At 31.8% G+C, this 20866-nt stretch overlaps 1 protein-coding gene across 2 annotated transcripts in view; it reads left to right on the top strand.

Annotated features, from left to right (window-relative positions):
• Positions 1 to 20866, top strand: part of RICTOR (RPTOR independent companion of MTOR complex 2) — a 118063-nt gene that overhangs the window by 86957 nt on the left and 10240 nt on the right. Inside the window, exons 17-35 of one of the 2 annotated variants that reach the window (XM_081310525.1) lie at positions 1589 to 1754; positions 2029 to 2130; positions 2245 to 2291; positions 3314 to 3449; positions 3833 to 4032; positions 4724 to 4850; positions 5152 to 5316; positions 5481 to 5557; positions 5998 to 6076; positions 10199 to 10308; positions 10640 to 10727; positions 11894 to 11986; positions 12350 to 12456; positions 12953 to 13182; positions 13891 to 14899; positions 15176 to 15247; positions 17330 to 17507; positions 18289 to 18373; positions 19654 to 19887. In XM_081310525.1, coding sequence (XP_081166651.1) covers positions 1589 to 1754; positions 2029 to 2130; positions 2245 to 2291; positions 3314 to 3449; positions 3833 to 4032; positions 4724 to 4850; positions 5152 to 5316; positions 5481 to 5557; positions 5998 to 6076; positions 10199 to 10308; positions 10640 to 10727; positions 11894 to 11986; positions 12350 to 12456; positions 12953 to 13182; positions 13891 to 14899; positions 15176 to 15247; positions 17330 to 17507; positions 18289 to 18373; positions 19654 to 19887 — 3305 coding nt within the window. The remainder of the gene's footprint in view (positions 1 to 1588; positions 1755 to 2028; positions 2131 to 2244; positions 2292 to 3313; positions 3450 to 3832; positions 4033 to 4723; positions 4851 to 5151; positions 5317 to 5480; positions 5558 to 5997; positions 6077 to 10198; positions 10309 to 10639; positions 10728 to 11893; positions 11987 to 12349; positions 12457 to 12952; positions 13183 to 13890; positions 14900 to 15175; positions 15248 to 17329; positions 17508 to 18288; positions 18374 to 19653; positions 19888 to 20866) is intronic. The other variant, XM_081310526.1, reaches the window with a different exon arrangement.

The following is a 20866-nucleotide window of genomic DNA, read 5'->3' as shown; positions in this document are numbered from 1 at the left end:
GTAGATATTTTTTTCTTGATAATAGTGAAATGTAGTTCATTAGCTAGTCAGACTATAGATTTGTATTAATAGTTATAATACATTCTTCAGAAGTTTAATTAGTTTAGCTGTATTAATATAAAAGTACACATATGGACCTTTCTATAAATAAATAATAAACTATTAATTTTGTCAATGAAAATACTATTACTTAATAAACTGAAGTTATGTTATAAACTGTATTGTAAACATTAAGGATGATCTCGGCTCTGACTTTAGGCTAATGTCAGTAATGGTACCTTTCATGGTGTTGTTTTGACTTTATATAGAAAACTCATTTGCATTTATATATTTTTCTGAAGATGCTGTGCCAATTTAGATGTTATCAGGGGAACATATTATTAAGTAAAATAACCAATCAGAATAGAAAACTCCTTAGGGACTGAAGATTACATTCGTAAGAGATAGCAGCAATCTGAAAATATAGCTGTCTTTTTGTTGTTGTTGTTCAAATTAGTTATCCACGACAACAGAATGCATTTTGATTCATTGTACATAAATGGAGCACAACTTTTCATTTCTCTGGTTGTACACAATGTAGTTTCATTATGGAAAAATGTGCTTTCTTATAATTTGGTAGACCTATACTACAGATCAAATTATGGTTACAAAGATACTATGTATAATTACAAATAAATACAGAAAATAGAGACTGTTCACTTGATACTGGATCATTTATTATATTAAATACAGTGAAATTATATTGCATCCTCACCTGATAAGCAAAAAAAATCACTGTCAAGTGGATTAAGGACTTATACATAAAAAACAAAGTTTTAAAACTTTTATAAGAAAATATAGAAAACTAAATTTTTGACTTTGCAAAAGGAAGTCTTAAAACCAATTATGTAAGAGGGGCCTATCACCTTAGAAGAAGAGATTAATAAGTACATGTTTGAGTCTAAGTAATCAGTGTTTCTTTATATAAGTCAATCTTTTGTGTTTCAAATTTGACCTAGTATTTCACACTTTTACCAATAACCTATCCCTGAATTATGCAAGTTTTAATAAGTCCGTTTCTTGTGAAAAATACCTGAGAAAGACAACTTGAAGAGGATTTTGTGCGCCCAGTTAATAGAGGTTTCTGTCCATTGTCTGCTGCCTCCATTGCTTTGGGCTGAGATGAGACAGAACATCATGATGGAAGGGCATGGCAGAGGAAAGCTACTAAGCTCCTGGCAGAAAGGAAACACAGATAGAGACTCTGGGAGCCATGCGCAGGAAATACCCTTTCAGAACATGCTCTCAGTGACCTATTTCCTCCAAATAGGTTCCACCGCCTGTAGTTTCCATGGCCTCTCAATAGTTCATTCAAAGTATTAGTCCATCAAATGAATAAATTCAGTGATCAGTTTGGAGCTCTTGTGATCCAGTCATTTCTTAAAAGCCTCACCTCCAACTAGTAGTGCATTGGGGAGCAAGCCTTCGTGAGGCTTTTAGGTAACCCTAAAATCACTTTCAAGTGGATATCCAAACTATAAAGTTATCAAAATGATTGCTTTAAAAAGATGCCTATCTTCCTGCAGCATTAATTGATTTTTCTTGTTAGGCGAGCCAGTGCAGCACTGAACTGTTTAAAACGCTTCCATGAAATGAAGAAACGAGGACCTAAGCCCTACAGCCTTCATTTAGATCACATAATTCAAAAAGCCATGGCAACACATCAGAAACGGGATCAGTATCTTCGAGTTCAGAAAGATATATTTGTTCTTAAGGTACTGGCTAATTCTTAACCCCTGAAGTTTAGTATACCTGTACTTACTTGTTTTAGTTTTGCTATTTCATTTGTAAAAATGGATTTCAGATTTCTAGTTTTATAATGACTAGACAGTTTAGAACTGGATATTCATAACTTTTTAAGATTAAAAACTTTGAGGATCTCTTCTTCAATGAAAAAAAAAATCTTTTTATTTTTAAAATTTGTACTTAGTTTTCTGTTGTGAGGACAGTTGGCCTTAATTATCCCTATTACTTTGTGGTGATTTTTAGGACACAGAGGAAGCTCTTTTAATGAACCTTAGAGATAGCCAAGTCCTTCAACATAAAGAGAATCTTGAATGGAATTGGAATCTTATAGGGACCATTCTTAAGGTATGACAAGAAACTTCATGGTGAAGTATTGATTGTCTTTATTATTAATTATAATTTATTACAGTTATGTGCTTAGGAGTTGATAAATACATGTAACATGTTATTTTTTTCTAGTGGCCAAATGTAAATCTAAGGAACTATAAAGATGAACAGTTGCACAGGTATGTGAAAACTATTATATAAAGAACTTGGATAAAGTACTAATTAGTGTTTTAAAGATACATACATTTTAATAATTTGTTTTTAATAGATATATACATGCATTTTATGTGTGGTCTTATTTTAATTAATCAAAACACATCAGCTAATTCTTTTTCTAGTTATGTATATTCTCTTAGTTTTGGATCAAAGGAATTTGTTGAGATAATTTTCCTAACTTGGATTAATACCAACCATGTAGTGGTCTTAACTGGGTATCAAATGAGGGTAATATAATATACAATATCTACTTTTACTCATGTCAGACTTTGAAGAGAGTTATATATTTTTGGTCTTAACACTCTCTTTAACCCATACCATTTGTAAAACATGCTAATGGTCATAGCATATAGAACACTTCAGACTACTGTGCTGTTCTCTCGATGTGTTTTTACTTCAGAATTTCAGCTAACCAACTGATCCAATACTAATATCATTGGATAAGAGGGTCTTACTTTGTATTTGAGAAGTTGTCATTAGCATTTTTTTCAGTGTGTTCACGTTCTCATGATATGTAACTTAATATCTATATCAAGTTCTTAGGAATACACAGAACATAAAAATTACGCTGAAATTGAGAAGCTCAGTACTAACTTTTCATACTCCTTGAGAACAGATATGATGTCTTTTTGAAATTTGTTTTCCTAACTCCTGGACCTGGCGGCCACTATTGGATTAGATTGTAGTGCATGAAATTAAAATGAACTAAACTAGAAGGGAGAGTACAACCAACCAACCCAGTATTGGAAGTTATTGAAACATTACAAATTATGTCCATAAGTTCAGTTGCCTGTGAAATTTTTATTCCTAAAGACATTCTTTACTTTGAAGATTTTTTTGATGAAATGTACCAAATGTGTTTATTAAGTTTTTTAACCATTTGCCCCAGTAGTTGAGACAAAATATATTCTGCATGACCTTTGGTGAAAATTTTAAAATTTGTTTTGGTTTCTCACTTTCTTGCTAATTTTATTTTGATCTTTAGGTTTGTAAGAAGACTTCTTTATTTTTATAAGCCCAGCAGTAAATTGTATGCCAACCTGGATTTGGATTTTGCCAAGTCCAAGCAGCTCACAGTTGTTGGTTGCCAGTTTACAGAATTTCTTCTTGAGTCTGAAGAGGTAAGCACTCTGAATATTCTCAGAGCAATTTTTTTTTTTAATTGAATTTGTCCCTCTTCTCTATTACCACCCTCTGTTTTGGCTTTATTTCTTGGTAGACATAAGGATATATTTAGAAACATAAGAAATTAGTCCAGATCAGACCTAGATTTGAATTCCAACTTAATAACTAGCTGGAAATGAGACTTTGAACAAGTTATCTGCCCTCTATGAGATTTGTTTTATTTACTCTTTTGTAAAATGGAGAATATATCCATTTATAGGTAATGTTGTGTCAAATGGGATTGAAAACAACAAGTGCCCAGTGATTATTATCTGTTATTAGAAGCTCATGGTTTTATTAAATTTTTGTACTTGATTATTTTTTATTTTTTTGGTTGTAGGATGGACAAGGATATTTAGAAGATCTTGTAAAGGATATCGTTCAGTGGCTCAATGCCTCATCTGGAATGAAACCTGAAAGAAGTCTTCAAAATAATGGTTTATTGACTACTCTTAGTCAACACTACTTTTTATTTATTGGAACACTTTCTTGTCACCCTCATGGAGTCAAAATGCTAGAAAAATGCAGTGTATTTCAGTGGTGAGCATCCCTAGATTTTGTTATAGCGTGTACCTAAACTTTTATTTATTTTTGAGTACCAGGGATTGAACTCAGGGGCACTTAACCACTGAGCCATATCCCCAGCGTGTTTTTGTATTCTTATTCAAAGACGGGTCTCACTGAGTTATTTAATGCCTTGCTTTTGCTGAGATTGGCTTTGAACTCCTGATCCTCCTTCTGCAGCCTTCCGAGCTGCTGGAATTGTGTGCTTACGCCACCAAGCCTGACCTAAACTTTATTTTGAATTTGGATATATGTTATTCTTTTTAGTCTGTATACATGTGTTTGTTTTTATTTTTAAAAATCAAAATGTTTTAATTGTTTTAAAAAATTGTAAATTAGCTTTATATGATATTTGACATTAAATGTTTTCTTTTACAAATGCTTATTGATATTAGGAATTTAAAAATATTTGTTGACTTGTATTTATACCTCTTTACCCACACATAAAAAAGTGGAATTATAATGATGCATGTATTAATTAATTTCATTGTAGTAATCATTTCACAAGGAATATATAATATCACGTCATCACATTGTATACCTGAATATATGAATTATATATACTTTATTTTTCAACTACATTTCAATAAAGCTGTGAAAATTTGTTAAATTAGTGAGTCAGTATAGTAATTTCTAGTAACTTTCATTATTTTCTTCCATTTTTTAGCCTCTTAAATCTTTGCTCCTTGAAAAACCAAGATCACTTGCTAAAACTGACAGTTTCTAGCTTGGACTATAGCAGAGATGGATTGGCTAGAGTCATTCTATCGAAAATCCTAACAGCAGCTACTGATGTGAGTACATAGGCAATAAAACTGTATTTTTTATAACAGATACTTTGTAAATTTTAGACTAACTAAAATTATAGATTCTAAGAATACAGGATGTGAATTCAGTATACTTTAAAATTTTAGTTCCTCTGAAGAACTCCACATTGTGTGTGTGTGTGTGTACACACATTATATATTTTTTAAATCAAATAGTATGAAGCTCTTAGATGGAAAGAAAAGTATGTTATTTTACTAGTAATAAATAAATATTGATGTTAAGGATTAGACTATCAATTTCATTCTTTCTAACCTTTTATCTTTATAGGCCTGCAGGTTATATGCAACAAAACACTTGAGGGTATTATTGAGAGCTAATGTGGAATTCTTCAATAATTGGGGGATTGAGTTACTAGTAACTCAGCTACATGATAAAAACAAAACAATTTCTTCTGAAGCCCTGGATATCCTTGACGAAGCTTGTGAAGACAAGGTGAAGGTTCATTTTTAAATAATGAAATACTTGGACATGAATTTCTATTAAAATATTTGATTTTAATTGACAGTTTTATGAAAATATATAATACATACATTTTGGAAAAAAGAATGGGGTATCTTTATATAAATGTTAATTTGTCACATAATATTCTCTTTTAGGCTAATCTTCATGCTCTTATTCAGATGAAACCAGCTTTATCTCACCTTGGGGACAAGGGTTTGCTTCTCCTCCTAAGGTAAATTTTAAGTAAATCTTTTGTGGTTATATTTTCTGTTGTCTTCTCTTTGGTAGTGTATGTTAAAGTTAGATTCAAATCTGAATAGGAACAGTACTCTGAAAGAGTTTACCTTTTGTCTTCTGAAATACACCTATTTTAATTGTACCCATTCTTTAATATTGAAACTCTGTTCATTTTTATTCTTGATGTTTTGTTTTCTATTTTTCTCATGCTTTTCATGGCATCGTCTTTGTGATTAGGTTTATATGTATTTCAAAGATTGAAGAAACATTTGTAATTGATATTTTGGTAAATTATAGTTGACTTTTTCACTTTAAAGGGTAGCTTTTCCTAAAATCCTTTATCTCTTTAATCACATTTTTTGTTTGAGTTATTTTAGCTCTTTAAAAATATTTTACTGGACCCTTTGTTAAATTATGTCTTGTTTTAATTTACAGATTTCTCTCCATTCCAAAAGGGTTTTCCTACTTGAATGAAAGAGGTTATGTAGCAAAACAGTTGGAAAAGTGGCATAAGGTAACTTCTTATTGAATAAAGTTTTCATCCTGAGAAATGCATTTGTAAATTTAGAGGGTTTTTTAAATATCATCAGTGTTTTAAAATTAATGAGATTAAATATTTAAATATTCATATGAAGTCAAGTTCTAGTCCTATGTATTTAGCCATTTTTAAGTGTAGTTATTTCTTTTATAGTGAAATGTTGACTTTATGTATCTTACTGAAATTTTGCTTTAAATTCATTTGATTTTATGTATTACTTGTAATTTGTCAACACTATTTTACCATTATTTCTTTTATTCCTTGGGTCCTTTATACAGACTACAATTTTGCATGTGTGCTTTTATGCTAAAACTAAAACAATTTTCCAAATGAAGGAAGATTGAAAACTATTCTAGTTAAGCAGATGTAATCATCTAATTAAGCTTTATTTTAGGATGTTACTTTACATGAATCAGAACAAAGTTCTTGTTGTCATAGGTAGTAGGGAAACTAGGTAAGAACGGGGTACCTTGAAGGTATAAGACAACTTCCTAGCTTTTCTTTAGCTGGTTATCCCTGTGGCTTCATTATTTTGTTTGTAGCATTATAAATTGTTAAAGCATCTTAGAAAACCCATGAACAAAATAATCTAAACCATTGTAAACATTTTTAGATTTTCATCATTTAAAACCATTTATCATTTCTTTCCTGTCCTTTGTTTAAATAGTTTTAGTTTATTACATTGTCTGTATTGATCCATATTTCATAGATTTTTATTTATTAAGAGTACTGAAGTAGACAGGCATGATGGTGCATGCCTGTGTTCCCAGAGACTCCAAAAGCTGGAGGCAGGAGGATCTCAAGTTTAAAGCCAACTTGGGCAACTAAGTGAGACCCTTTTTCAAAAGAAAAAATCAAAAGATCTTGGAATGTAGCTCAATGGGAGAGTTCATTTGGGTTCAATTCCTAGTATGAGTAAAAAAGAAAAAAAAGGAAATGAAAAGTCCTAAAACTTTAAAGCATTCAGTTTCAGGTGTGAAGTCTCAATAATTGATGAATTAAGGAGCCGAAATAACATGTGATAATTTTATGTTTTAAATAGAAGACATTTAAACCTATTAACATGATGAAATTGATTGTCATATTAGACAAATTATGAAATTATTTAGCAAATTTGGTGTGATGCTTTCAGGTAGCAGGGGCATAATAAAGGCACATGCAAGTGTACAAGGGAACACAAAGAAGAGATTAATGATTCTACACTAGGGACTAGCAAAACAAAACTTGGACAGGCTCAATGGAGAATGTGATATTTTAAATAGTCTTGAGGAGTAAGTAGGCAAACAAATTGTAAAAAGAGTACTCAAGAAGAGGAGACAGAATAAATCTGTATAGGTTATTGAAACTTCATAAGCTTGTGAAGAAAACCATATTCCAGTATAGTTGGGGCTAGAACCAGTGGGTAATGGTAAGATGAGGCTAGAATGGTAAATTAGAACTAGTTTGTAGAATTTTTCAAGCTACATTAAATCATACTAAGGGATTCAGTTTTCTACTAGTGGGGAATCATGTAAGTCTTTAAATAGTTACCACGGTCAGAACTGTGCTTTGTAAACATGATGGGTTGCAGCATAGAAATGGAAGTCTGATTATCAAAGGAAAGGTCTAGGAATACTGACACTAGTGTATAAGCAAGAATTGATGAGGGTCTAAACTTCATAGTGAGGTTGATAGGCAAGGATACATTTTCTAGGCATTTTAAAAATAAGGTAAGACTGGATTTGTGGATTGATTGTATATAAGTGAGCGAGGATTCCAGTTTGACTTACAAGGTTTCTAATTTAATGACAGAATTATAATGGATCATCATTAAGAGATCATGATTACAAAAAGTGGTTTGTAGCATAAGGGTGGTGAATTTTGAGTATGTTGAATTGTTTTCTGTGGGATGACCTAGTGATGGTATCCAGGATACATTTGAAAATATGGGTCTGGAATTTAGATATGAATAGAAGATGACAGTATATAGTAGTAGTTAAAACATGAAATGAATGAGGTCACTAGAGAAAGCATCAGAGCACAAAGGAGAGAAGACAACATTTTCTCCTAGAGAACACCCTGGCTTAATAGGGAAAGAAAGGGACAAAGGGAAGAAATTATTAGGAAGAAGGGTTATAGCATGGCGCATACTTGTAATCCCAGTGGCTCCCGAGACTGAGGCAGGAGTTCAAAGCCAGATCCAGCAAAAACAAGAAGCTAAGTAACTCAGTGAGACCCTGTATTTAAATAAAATACAAATTAGTTCTGAGGATATGGCTCAGTGGCTGAGTGCCCCTGGGTTCAATCCTTGGTACCCCATCTCCTCAAAAAAAGAATGGTATCAGTAAAGGATGATTCAGGAAGGAGAGGCCAGTGAAGTCACATTAGATCAAAACTGTAAAGCAGGATGTTAAATTAGATTATTAGATCATTGGTGAATTTTATTATAGCAGTTTTAGTAAAAATTGTAAATGTGCTGCATTGTAGAAACATTTAGTTTAAGCAGTAATGGAAAGTATAAAACCATAGTTTAATGTAATTTACTCTCTAATTAGAGAAAGGAAAGAAAACATTGTTTACCATTGGACTGAGCACTTTTCAAGTATTTTATGCAGTCCTCACAACAGTCCTATGAAATACATTCTGTCATTTCTGATTTGTGAATGAAAATGTTGAGGCTGACAAAAATATGCTAATTATAGATCCCCAAGCTTGAACATTATACTCTTTCTACTTTTGATTTCCTTCAGTAGTTTAGAGCAGGTCATAAAGTAGACAGACTGTTTAAATCTTAATTTTTGTTTTAAGGAGTGAGGAAGTTAGAATTTTTTTGACCTAGTGAGAGGAGAGACTAATGGTAGGAAAGGGAACATAGTTGATGAAATGGATTCTTGGCAAAGAATAGAATGTAACAAAAGCACAGATGTGAAGAGAGTTGTCTGTAAAAAGTAGAGAAAACTCTTCCTGTGAGAAAGTTTGAAGATTGTGTAGAGGACTGTGAAAGTAAATTTGAAGATAGGAGGGAGGAAGTCACTTTGCGTTCCGTCTGTCAACCAACTCAGAGAGCTGACTTTTAGGGTAGCTGTCAACTTTTTAGGTTGGTTACTTAATGGACTGTGGTGATTTTAGTGCATTCAGCCACATGTAAGTGTCCTATAGATGCTTGTGTAATCACAGTAACAAAGTATCTAAGATGAAATTTTTTCTAGAGTTAAGAGAAACACTATCATTCATAGTACCAATTAGAGATTGATTGGTTTCAGAAATTTGGTTAAACATGACTCTCTTCCCTTAGTTTACTCCTATTTTATTGAGACAGTTTTTATCTGAGATCATTATTTAGTCAGAGGTTGGCAAATTTTGACCCACCTCCCAGCCAAATAGAGTCCACTGCCTGTTTTAGTGTGACCTTCTGAGCATAGTTTTTCTATCTTTAAATGATTGAAAAAAATCAAAAGAATAATAGTATTTTGTGACAAGTGAAAATTTATGAAATTTATATTTCAGTGTTCATAAAGTTTATTTAAAATGCATATATTCTTATTTCTGTATTGCCTATAGCTTCTTTCTCTCTAAAATGACAGTTGGTAGGGTTAACAGATATATGGCCTACAAAAAATATTCACTATCTGGCCTTCTATAGAAAAAAATTTGCCCACTACTGAAAAAAATAGACTTAAAATAAATATATAGACAAATAGTTCATGACTCAAAACCTTATAAATAAATCATTGTTGACACCATCACATAATTATGATGGTGACTGGGTATTACCATTCTTTGGATCTTCTGTGTTTTTGACTCTTGCTAATTATGTCTGTAGTGGTATTGTTTTTGAAAGCATTTTATCTTATAATTACTTTTTATGTCTTTGATGTTTTTACTGTCTGTTTTTTGAATAAGCTGGCCTCAGATATGAAAGAAGTACTCTTCTTTTTCACCACTGTACTTGAAACTTGTTCTGTGTGGTCATTTCTCCTCTTTCCAAAATTTTTAAATTTCAAAACAGATTTTTTATTTTTCTCATAAACATGCTTTTAAAATTTGTTAAGTACCTGACAGAAGTTTTGTGAATGTTATTATGAAACTGTATACAATTTAAGAAGTATTGTCTTCTAGGAATATAATTCAAAATATGTTGACTTGATTGAAGAGCAACTTAATGAAGCACTTACTACTTATCGGAAGCCTATTGATGGTGATAACTATGTTCGGCGGAGTAACCAAAGGTATGTAGTCCAGTCTGTGGAATAATTTATTATTAGTCCTTATTGTCAAAGTTAAAACCAAATTGTAAAACCAAATGTAATGAATCATTTTTTTTTTTTTTTAGTTTTCTACATACTCATGTTTCATAGGAGTCACTTTTTTCTAGTCCCAGCTCTCACCAGTATTGTGAGACCTAGTAAATTCTTACTTTTCCAGAGAAATCTTCATGCCATCACACTTCCATATTTTTATATATGTTGGGGAATTATATTTTATCCAGTACATTATTAATGTTTTAATTAGCATATTTAAATAAAGCAGTGGCTATCTTAAAGATCTTTATTATATTAGATTACAGCGTCCTCATGTCTACCTGCCTGTACACCTTTATGGACAACTGGTACACCACAAAACAGGCTGTCATTTATTGGAAGTACAGGTAATTTTAAATGATTATCATATTAAAAAAAAATCTTAATGTTGCTAAATATTATCTTTGAAAAAATTTTTCAGAAGCTGTAAAGGCAGTGGCCTAATTGCTTTTATAGTTATCTGTCTTATAATTGACTTAAGTATTCTGTGTTTGTAATCCCTAAGAATATTACTGGCTTGCATGCATTTCTCTGTTTTGTGTGTGACGTTTGGAAAAGCTAACTTGTTATGGAGAATAAGCAACCCAGTAAAGAGCTGAAATGCTTTCTTTTGTCATTTATTGGAAAAATTAAAATCTCCTTAAAAACATATTAAAAAAATAAGTTTCTTTCCTGCTCTCATTGGGAATTTAAACTGAACAGATTCAGTTATTGCCAGTTAGCAACAAATTGAAAATCTCTGTTTGTGAACATCCCTATTCTCATATACTTCATGGAATATAATGGGTTTGGACAAGCATTTGTTCTTTGTGTAGTTTGTATATTCACTGTGTTTATAGTATGTCTTGTAACTAGGTATTTTCAATAAATATAACTTTTCATTTTTTCAAGAAATAGTTGTAGAAATATTTATGTGTATGTGTGAGAATGATAGTGATCTAGCAGTTTAGTTCTTTTTTGTATAAGTGTTAAATCTCAGGAGGCCAAACTTTTGCATAAATATACTCTATAGTTTCATGTGTTTTTATATATGTCTATGAAGACTGTTAGGAAGATACCCTTATATTAATATTTGAAAATAAATTTATTAAAAATTTAAATGAATTGTTCAGTGTTATTATTTATAAAATATGATAAAACCTAAGCATTAGTTTCTATTTAAAAGAAATAATAATTATGACTTTTTACAATACTAGGCAATATGTACTTTGTGGAGCACTTTATATGTGATTATTAAATCATGAAACCTTATGAGATACATACTGTTATAATCCCTAATTTGGAAATTAGGACATCAAGGCATGGAGGGCAGAGGTTAATTGACTTTCAAAGTCACACAATCTAATAAGAATATGAACTCAGAACCTATGCACTAATGTTTTCTAATATGATATTTTACATAAAATTACTTCAGAATTTTAAATGTGCAGAAATGACTAAAAGCAAATCTTAGATTTAACAATGCAATAAGGAAGTATACTTAGGAGTACATTTATGTGATTTTTTTTTCCAGAATATTATTACAGAACTGTGTCACAATGTTCGCACACCAGATTTGGATAAATGGGAAGAAATTAAAAAACTGAAAGCATCTCTTTGGGCCTTGGTTTGTAATAAAAACTTCTGTAAGATCTTCGCAATTTTTAGATTTTTTTTCATTTTTCCCATTAATAGTAAAATATTAAAATTATTTTTTTAGAACTTGCTTTTAAATATTCCAAAACTAACATTTTCTGCCAGTTTAAATATTATTTTTACACTGACAGAATAAATTATTAAACTTTTAGTTTTTATGGCTCTGGTTCTCTTGCTAAGATAAATAGAATATTAGTTTATTTCTAACATTTCTTATATGAGAGTTTTTTCAGATTTTTCTCTCTCATGGCTTTAAATTTGTTTCTTGGTAGCTTGTCACATCTCTTAAAATAATCAACCTTGTATTTTCTTTAAGTATTTTTCTTTTTTTCAGGGAAATATTGGCTCATCAAATTGGGGTCTCAATTTGCTACAGGAAGAAAATGTGATTCCTGATATACTAAAACTTGCAAAACAGTGTGAAGTTCTTTCCATCAGAGGGTATGTCATTTAACCCAGAAATCTTTTTAATCATATATTATTATTCATAAATAAGATAGAAAGCAAAGTATTTTGTAGTTCATAACTGTTAGTTTACTATAAATTCTAACAAAGAGTTTAATGAACTCTGTAATATCTTTATTCCATTTTTATTTTAATATTAAAGTTTACCTTGTAAGTAAACAAGAAAAATGCAGTATGTAGTACTCTTCAGGAAGTCCAGTAATTCAATGCCCAGATATTCCATATTTGTACTAAAAACATGTTGTTTTTAAAATTTTGTTGTAATCATTACTTTCATTAGAAAGATTTGCATGATTTTGTTGCTAATTTATTCCTAACTAGTTTTAATATAAATTCTGCAGAAATTAAACAATTTTTAATAGTTTTTAAGGAAAATTCAGATGTATATATAGCAAATTGGTTGTTCTGTGGTTGCTCCAAGAACACTCAACCAGAAATTGAAAACTCTCATTATTACATTTTTTACATACAGGACCTGTGTATATGTACTTGGGCTAATAGCTAAAACCAAACAAGGCTGTGATATCCTAAAATGTCACAACTGGGATGCTGTGAGGCATAGTCGCAAACATCTGTGGCCAGTTGTTCCAGATGATGTGGAACAACTCTGTAATGAACTCTCATCTATCCCAAGTACCTTGAGCTTGAACTCAGAGTCAACCAGCTCTAGACATAATAGTGAAAGTGAATCTGCACCATCAAGTGAGTATTGTGATAGGTTCACATAAAGTTAGCCAATACTAATATTTGTGTGTAATTTCAAAACTTAACTGTATTTGTTTCATGCCTAATTTATTTTTTTTCTAAGCTACTTACTTACTGTTTAAACATCTTTATTTTTTAATTTTTTTTTAAATTTTAATGAAACTTTATTTGTATGCGATGCTGAGAATCAAACCCAGTGCCTCACATATGCTAGGAAAGCGCTCTACCCCTGAGCTGCAACCTCAGCCCTACATCTTCATTTTTTAGCAAAACAGTACATTTTAAATTATGGAGTGTCTTATATAAGACACCTCCATGATAGAGTGCTTGCCTAGCATATGGAGTCTATACCAGCTGACCAAACATCCATGCTCAAGTATCCTTTTTCCCTTTAATTACATCTTTAGTATTTGGAAAGTCAAAGGAAACTTTATGTAAACTGTGCCATACTGAGTCTTATAGCTTTTCTTGGGAATAATAGGAGTTCCTCATAATGACATAATTTTACATTTTATTCAAATCTAAATGAGTTTTAAGGAAGCACTTTTCATGTGGCATAATGGTTTAACACAATTTTAATTTTTCCCCCAAATAACTAGTACAATTTAAAACAGATTTTTAAATTTTCTTGAAATGTGGTATCACTAATAGTGAAATGAAATTTTTATTTTTATGTGCTTTAATTAATTGACCCTTCAATCCTAGGTATGTTCATAATGGAGGATGACCGGTTTGGCAGCAGCTCTACTAGTACCTTTTTCCTTGACATCAATGAAGATTCAGAGCCGGCATTTTATGATAGACCTGGACCCATCAAGGATAAAAATTCATTTCCTTTCTTTGCTTCTAGTAAACTTGTGAAGAATCGTATTTTAAATTCGCTTACTTTGCCTAATAAAAAACATCGTAGTAGCAGTGATCCAAAAGGAGGAAAAATGTCATCTGAAAATAAGACAAGCAACAGACGAATCAGAACACTGACGGAACCCAGCGTTGACTTTAATCATAGTGATGACTTCACACCTATGTCCACAGTTCAGAAAACATTACAATTAGAAACTTCATTTGTTGGGAATAAGCACATTGATGACACCGGTAGTACTCCAAGTATTGGAGAGAATGACTTAAAATTCACCAAGAGTTTTGGTACAGAGAATCACAAAGAAAACACTAGCCGAGAAAGGTTAGTTGTAGAAAGTTCAACAAGTTCACATATGAAGATTCGTAGCCAAAGTTTTAATACAGATACCACAACAAGTGGCATAAGTTCAATGAGCTCAAGTCCTTCACGAGAGACAGTAGGTGTAGATGCTACAACTATGGACACAGACTGTGGAAGTATGAGTACTGTGGTAAGTACGAAAACTGTTAAAACAAGCCACTATTTGACACCACAGTCTAACCATCTGTCTCTTTCCAAGTCAAATTCGGTGTCCCTGGTGCCTCCTGGTTCTTCTCATACACTTCCTAGAAGAGCACAGTCCCTCAAAGCACCTTCTATTGCTACAATTAAAAGTTTAGCAGATTGTAACTTCAGTTACACAAGTTCTAGAGATGCTTTTGGCTATGCTACATTGAAAAGATTACAGCAGCAAAGAATGCATCCATCCTTATCTCACTCTGAAGCTTTGGCATCTCCAGCAAAAGATGTGCTGTTTACTGATACCATCACCATGAAGGCCAACAGTTTTGAGTCCAGACTAACGCCAAGCAGGTAAGCAAATATATATTTAAAAATGAAGAAATAGTGGTTGTATTTCAACAGATTTAAATGTAAAACATTATTCAGGTTAATACTACCACATAAGCCTCAGAACTTGTTTACTATGGTAGGCTATAAGCTCCTTGTTACCCGATATGATTTGAAATGGATTCTTGCAGTTGCGAGGGGGGAATACAAAATTCCATTAGGCCCTGAAAATAAACATACATGCTTTGTAAGAACATACAAGTCATGAGCTTTTTTTTATTTATTTCTCGCTTCTGCAAGGATCGATTTTAAAAAGAAGCATGTCGGGGGAATCAGGAGCTTAAGACCTACAATAACAAACAACCTTTTCAGGTAGGTCAATTTAAGGCTCCAAAAGTTGACCTCTGTTTTTTTGGGGGGGGTTTTGGTTTTTGTTTTTTGGGTTTTTTTTTTTTTTTTGTTATTGTTTCTTTGTTTTTAAGTAACTGAATATTTTAGTTAAATTATTTTCAATATTTATAATTATTAAGTGGACACCTAATAAACACTAAATGAATTATTTGCTCCTTAGGACTCAGCAAGGATTTTTCTACCATATATAAACTGTTCACAATGAACAGTTTAGCTTTTTTTAATCTTTAAAAGAATGCAATATTAATTTTAATATTTAATGTTTCCATAACTGATTTTTGTTGTTGAGCCAGCTGCTTCTAAACAACTTTTTCTTCAGCTTTAAATCATTGATTTATACTGATTTAAATGGATTTTTATATGTCCATACTTAAAATAGTGTCTGACACATAGTAAGCCTTTAATAAAAGTTAGCTAGTATTATTATCATCTTTGGCAGTGACTTTATGAAATCCATCTGTCTCTTACATTAAATTATTAATAGCATTAAGTATATTCTCAGTCTTCTTTCAGTAATTACACATTTAATAGAGGAGGGGATTCCTGGTAGTAGGTATTGAATTTTGTTCCCAGTGTAGAATATAAAGATTACACAGTAATGTCTGATATAACTGAAACTCACTGGCTTTGGCCCTCACAATTTATAAAAATGGCAGGCATGCTTGTCAACAGCTCATGATTACAAATATATGCTGTATAGCTCATGAGTTTGGAATGTCTAGGCCTCAGTTACCTCATCTGGTAGAGATTGTACTAGATCAGTGGTTTTAAGCTTTTTTAGTGTTGCTTTTTAAGCCGATAAGCTTTTTTTTTTTTTCTCCCCACAAAAAAAGTTTCCTATGGAGACCTAATACATAGAAAAGATTAAAAAATGGAGCTATGCTAGTTGAAATAGGTATTGGGAAGAAGAATAATTCAGTAATTGTTTGGGAAAGGTGTAACAGTACAATTTGGAAACCACTGATCTCTTTTATGAAAATCATAGATTTAAGAGTCGTTTTAGGTAGTTTCTGTTTTGATAATCTTAGTAGCCCCGTTTTATGAAGCATTTTTTGTGTTTTGTGAAATAATTCTTTGGTTTACTATGAGATGGCATGAGCATTTTTTAAAGACTTGGTTTCCAAATTTAAAAAAACATATATATATACACACCCCCCCACACACACACACATATACATATATACACACACATACCCACACACACATACACACACACATTTTTATTTGTGGATAAAAACTTGTGTATATAAAGCAGATACCAAGTAAATATTTTTACATGTCTGTTGCATGAGTAAGAATCTGGGGGCTAGGTTGTAGCTCAGTGGTAGAGCACTTGCCTAGCATGTGTGAGGCACTGGGTTCAATCCTTAGCACCACATAAAAATAAATAAAATAAAGGTATTGTGTCTTTCTACAACTAAAAATAATTTTTTTTAAAAAAGATTCTGAATCTGTATTACAAAGGCACATCTTATAGCCAATATGCCATATTTGTTATGGAATTACTAGTAAGGAGTGCATTGTAGAAATATCAGTGCTTCATTATATGATAGAGCCTTATAGGCTCTCCCTTGTAATATTTATGAATGGTTCCACTTCACTCTATTGGATGTACCTTCTGTGTTACATAAATCTTAGATTGATAATGAAACCACTAAAGTAATAACCTCACAAAGAATGATAAGTAATTGATCTTATTTTTTCTAAATATAATATTGAATGTTAATAAATATATGATTAACGATATAATAACAAATTCAGCAGTCCCGAGTGATTGCAAAAATCATACATGAACTATACCTTTATCTCTAGGTAAGTTTCTTTTTAACTTCTAGATGTTTAATTTATTCCAGTAACCTACCTTTTGGTAATAGAAAATATTGCTGGTGACCATTTGTACATCAGCCTACAACAGATGATATTTTTAAGTGTTTATACATTTTTAATAAACAAGATGGTACTGCTTAGTATTTGACCAGCTACTTTTTTAATATTTTTAAAAAAGAAACTAATGTAAGGGTTTTTTTTTTTTTTGTATTATAGGTTCATGAAAGCTTTAAGTTATGCATCATTAGATAAAGAAGATTTATTAAGTCCCATTAATCAAAATACCCTGCAGCGATCCTCCTCAGTTAGGTCCATGGTGTCCAGTGCTACATATGGCGGCTCAGATGACTACATTGGTCTTGCTCTTCCAGTAGATATTAATGATATATTCCAGGTATCATTATGATTTTTATTATTTCCCTATGAGTTTGCTTCCAGTCTATGAGTTGGCTTCCTATATTTTCATATTTTATGTAAAAGTTGTTTCCTAGAAATTATAATTTAGAGTAGACACTAATTATGGGAAAGATGATTTTTATTTATTTTTTTTTTTGGAGATAGTTTCTTCTAAAGAAATTTTAAGATGAAAATTCACTTTGATCAACTATCTCATACTCTTTTATTCACACCACACTCTTTTATTCACACCTCCAGGTTTCTAGGAGATTATTCTCTTTCTTCTCAAATTAAATTGGCATCTTGTTTCATTTGTTTATCTGTATGTTACCGGTAGAAATTTAATAAATTACTAACCTTGTTTTGTAGTTTCATTTTACTTATTCTTTGTTTTCATCTTTGATCCTATTTTTGCCATCTAAAGAAGACACATGTGCTCTCCAGCCATAGAAAGTTACCCCAATCCCATGAGATACCTACAAATCTCTAGATGTTATATAGTAGTATTAAAGAATACACATTTGCTCAAAAGTCTAAAGACATTTTAAATAAATGCTAAAATAATTATTTGAATATCTATTTAGTTTATCAAGAATATAATAAAAAGCCTTTAAGGATTGTTCTGTCAAGTTCTGACAATTTTTAACATTTTTAATAAACTTTTCATTGCAGGTTTACATACTTTAATAATTATAGTTGTATTTCACTTAATTTTCTTAATGTTCATAAGGTGGGCTTCTTTTTATAACAGGATTTAACATGATTTGTATCTGTTGTAGGTAAAGGATATTCCTTATTTTCAGACAAAAAATATACCTCCACATGATGATCGAGGTGCGAGAGTATTTGCCCATGATGCAGGAGGTAATGCTTAATCTTAGTTCTCATAAGGCTCCCTTTTTATATGAAAAATAAAATTCTTAATTTTTTTTTTTTGTAGGGTGACATTAAAACTTCTGGTTTATCCACCTTTGGGTCACTTTAAAATTACACCGAAATTAACTGTTCTGAGTCAACCTAAAATTAAACCATTGGTTTGGTTTGGTTTTTTGAAAGACTTAAAGTGTTTTTCCAACTAAATACCAAGCCTGTCAAAAAGAAAAAACTAAATTTGTTTTTTCTGTTTTTAAAAAGTGGTACATGGGAGGCTGGGGTTGTGCCTCAGTGGTAGTGCACTTGCCTAACAGAAAAGAGGTCCTGGATTTGATCCTCAGCACCACATAAAAATACTAAAATAATAAAGGTATTGTGTCCACCTACAACAACAAAAAAGTGGTACATATAAAACTTATATAACAGTAATTCTCATAGATTAAAGAAATTTTTTGGCATGCAGAGATATATAAAAATGTTCTCATTAATTACATAATCTTTCTTTGTTATGAACAATTATGTGTTATAAACACATTGCATATAAAACACAGGTGTTGTTTTTTTTTTGGGGGGGGTGCTAGGAATTGAACCCAGAGGTGCTTAACCACTGAGCCATGTGTTCAGCCTTTTTTTATATTTTATTTGGTGGTAGGGTCTCACTGAGTTGCTTAGGGCCTTGCTATGTTGCTGAGGCTGGCTTTGAACTCGTGATCCTCCTGCCTCAGCCTTCTAAGCCACTGGGATTACAGGTATATGCCACCCTGCCTGGCAAGCCACAGGTTTTGTTTGTTTTTTTCGTTTTTTTTTGTTGTTATTTTTGTATTTGTTCTAATTAGTTATATATAACAGTAGAAAGCACTTTGATACATTGTATATAAATGGAGTATAATTTCTCATTCTCATTGTACATGATATAGAATCCCACTAGCTTCATAATCTTGACTTTTTTTAACAACTTAGAATTATTACTTTTATTTGGGCAAATTTTGATGATATTTGATATGATACATTAATTAGTATCTCAGTTTTCCATTTTGTATTTAAAATCCCATGTTAAAAATAACATGTTGTGCAATCGTTATTTTCATAATTTTTAGCAAAGTGTTCTTTTTTTCTCCCCAGTTGAAATTAAATGTTGAGTCATAAAAGAGTTCTGGTTGTCATCCCTAGATTCCTTTCTTTGAAAATTTCACATGGTTTAAGGAACCTTGAAAAAAGGTACCTTGTTAATACTATCTTTATAAGATTGTTTTATATTTACTTATATACAGGTCTTCCATCTGGAACTGGAGGTCTTGTAAAAAACTCTTTTCACTTGCTACGACAGCAGATGAGTCTTACGGAAATAATGAATTCAATCCATTCAGATGCTTCTTTGTTTTTAGAAAGTACAGAAGATACTGGACTACAGGAGCATACAGATGATAATTGCCTTTATTGTGTCTGTATTGAAATTCTGGGTTTCCAGCCCAGTAACCAACTAAGTGCAATATGTAGTCATTCAGGTGAGTGAGTAATTATGTCTTTTGAGGTGAATCCACCTGAATTTGAATCTGTTCCAGTCAGAAGTCATTTACCAACCTTGTCAATCACCTCCTCTTACTCCATTCTTACTGCTACATACTTAGGCCATTCACTCAGCCTATTCCTTAGGACATGCTCATTTTGATCCCCTCCCATTCATCACTCATGCTATTGCCTATGATTAATTTGTTTATAATACTTTACTGGCTACTCATGCCCTACACACAGGACTCTGATCTGTCTAGTGGTTTTCATCATTCTCTCTTAAAGTTGACATGCCATTACTGACTGACTTGAAGTTCTGAACAACTCCTGGGCCTTTAAAACATGTTTTCCCTGTTGTCTTCTCTTTGTCTCTTCATCTTCCCCTTCCCACACAAATGCAAGCTCACACACAGTCACACTTGGTCTATCTGGCAGGTCCTCATCCTACTTGTGAGCAGTACCATGTCTACAAATTGTTCTCTGACACTCTGAAGTCAGGTGTTGCACTCCACTTTTGCTCTTATTGCCCTTTGCACACAGATTTCTTCTGGTAATTGTTACTTGGTATTTATTTCTCTTCTACTCAGTAAGTGCCATCCAGTCACACAATCTGTTATGTCTTTTCATTTTTATATGTTTTTTCATTTTTATATTTATTTTTTTATATATATATTTTTAGTTTCAGATGGACACAATATCTTCATTTATTTATTTATTTTTAATGTGGTGCCCAGTGTGAGGCAGATGCTCTACCACTGAGCTTTAGCCCCAGCCCCTCATTTATATATTTCTAATACCTAGCTTTGTGTAACTGGACACCCTTGATGTGTATTTAGGGAGTAAATAAAATAGACCCAGATTGAACATTTTTAATATGAATCAACAGGTGATATATATTAGCAATTTCAAATTAGTATATATGTGTTTAAATTATGACCTATATATGTCTTTTTTAAGTGAATATTACTTTAACCA

The sequence above is a fragment of the Spermophilus citellus genome (genome assembly GCF_964194105.1).
Source record: "Spermophilus citellus genome assembly, chromosome: 1".
Taxonomy (NCBI): domain Eukaryota; kingdom Metazoa; phylum Chordata; class Mammalia; order Rodentia; family Sciuridae; genus Spermophilus; species Spermophilus citellus.
The sequence above is the reverse complement of the archived record's forward strand: the minus strand, read 5'-3'. Positions and strand labels throughout refer to the sequence as shown.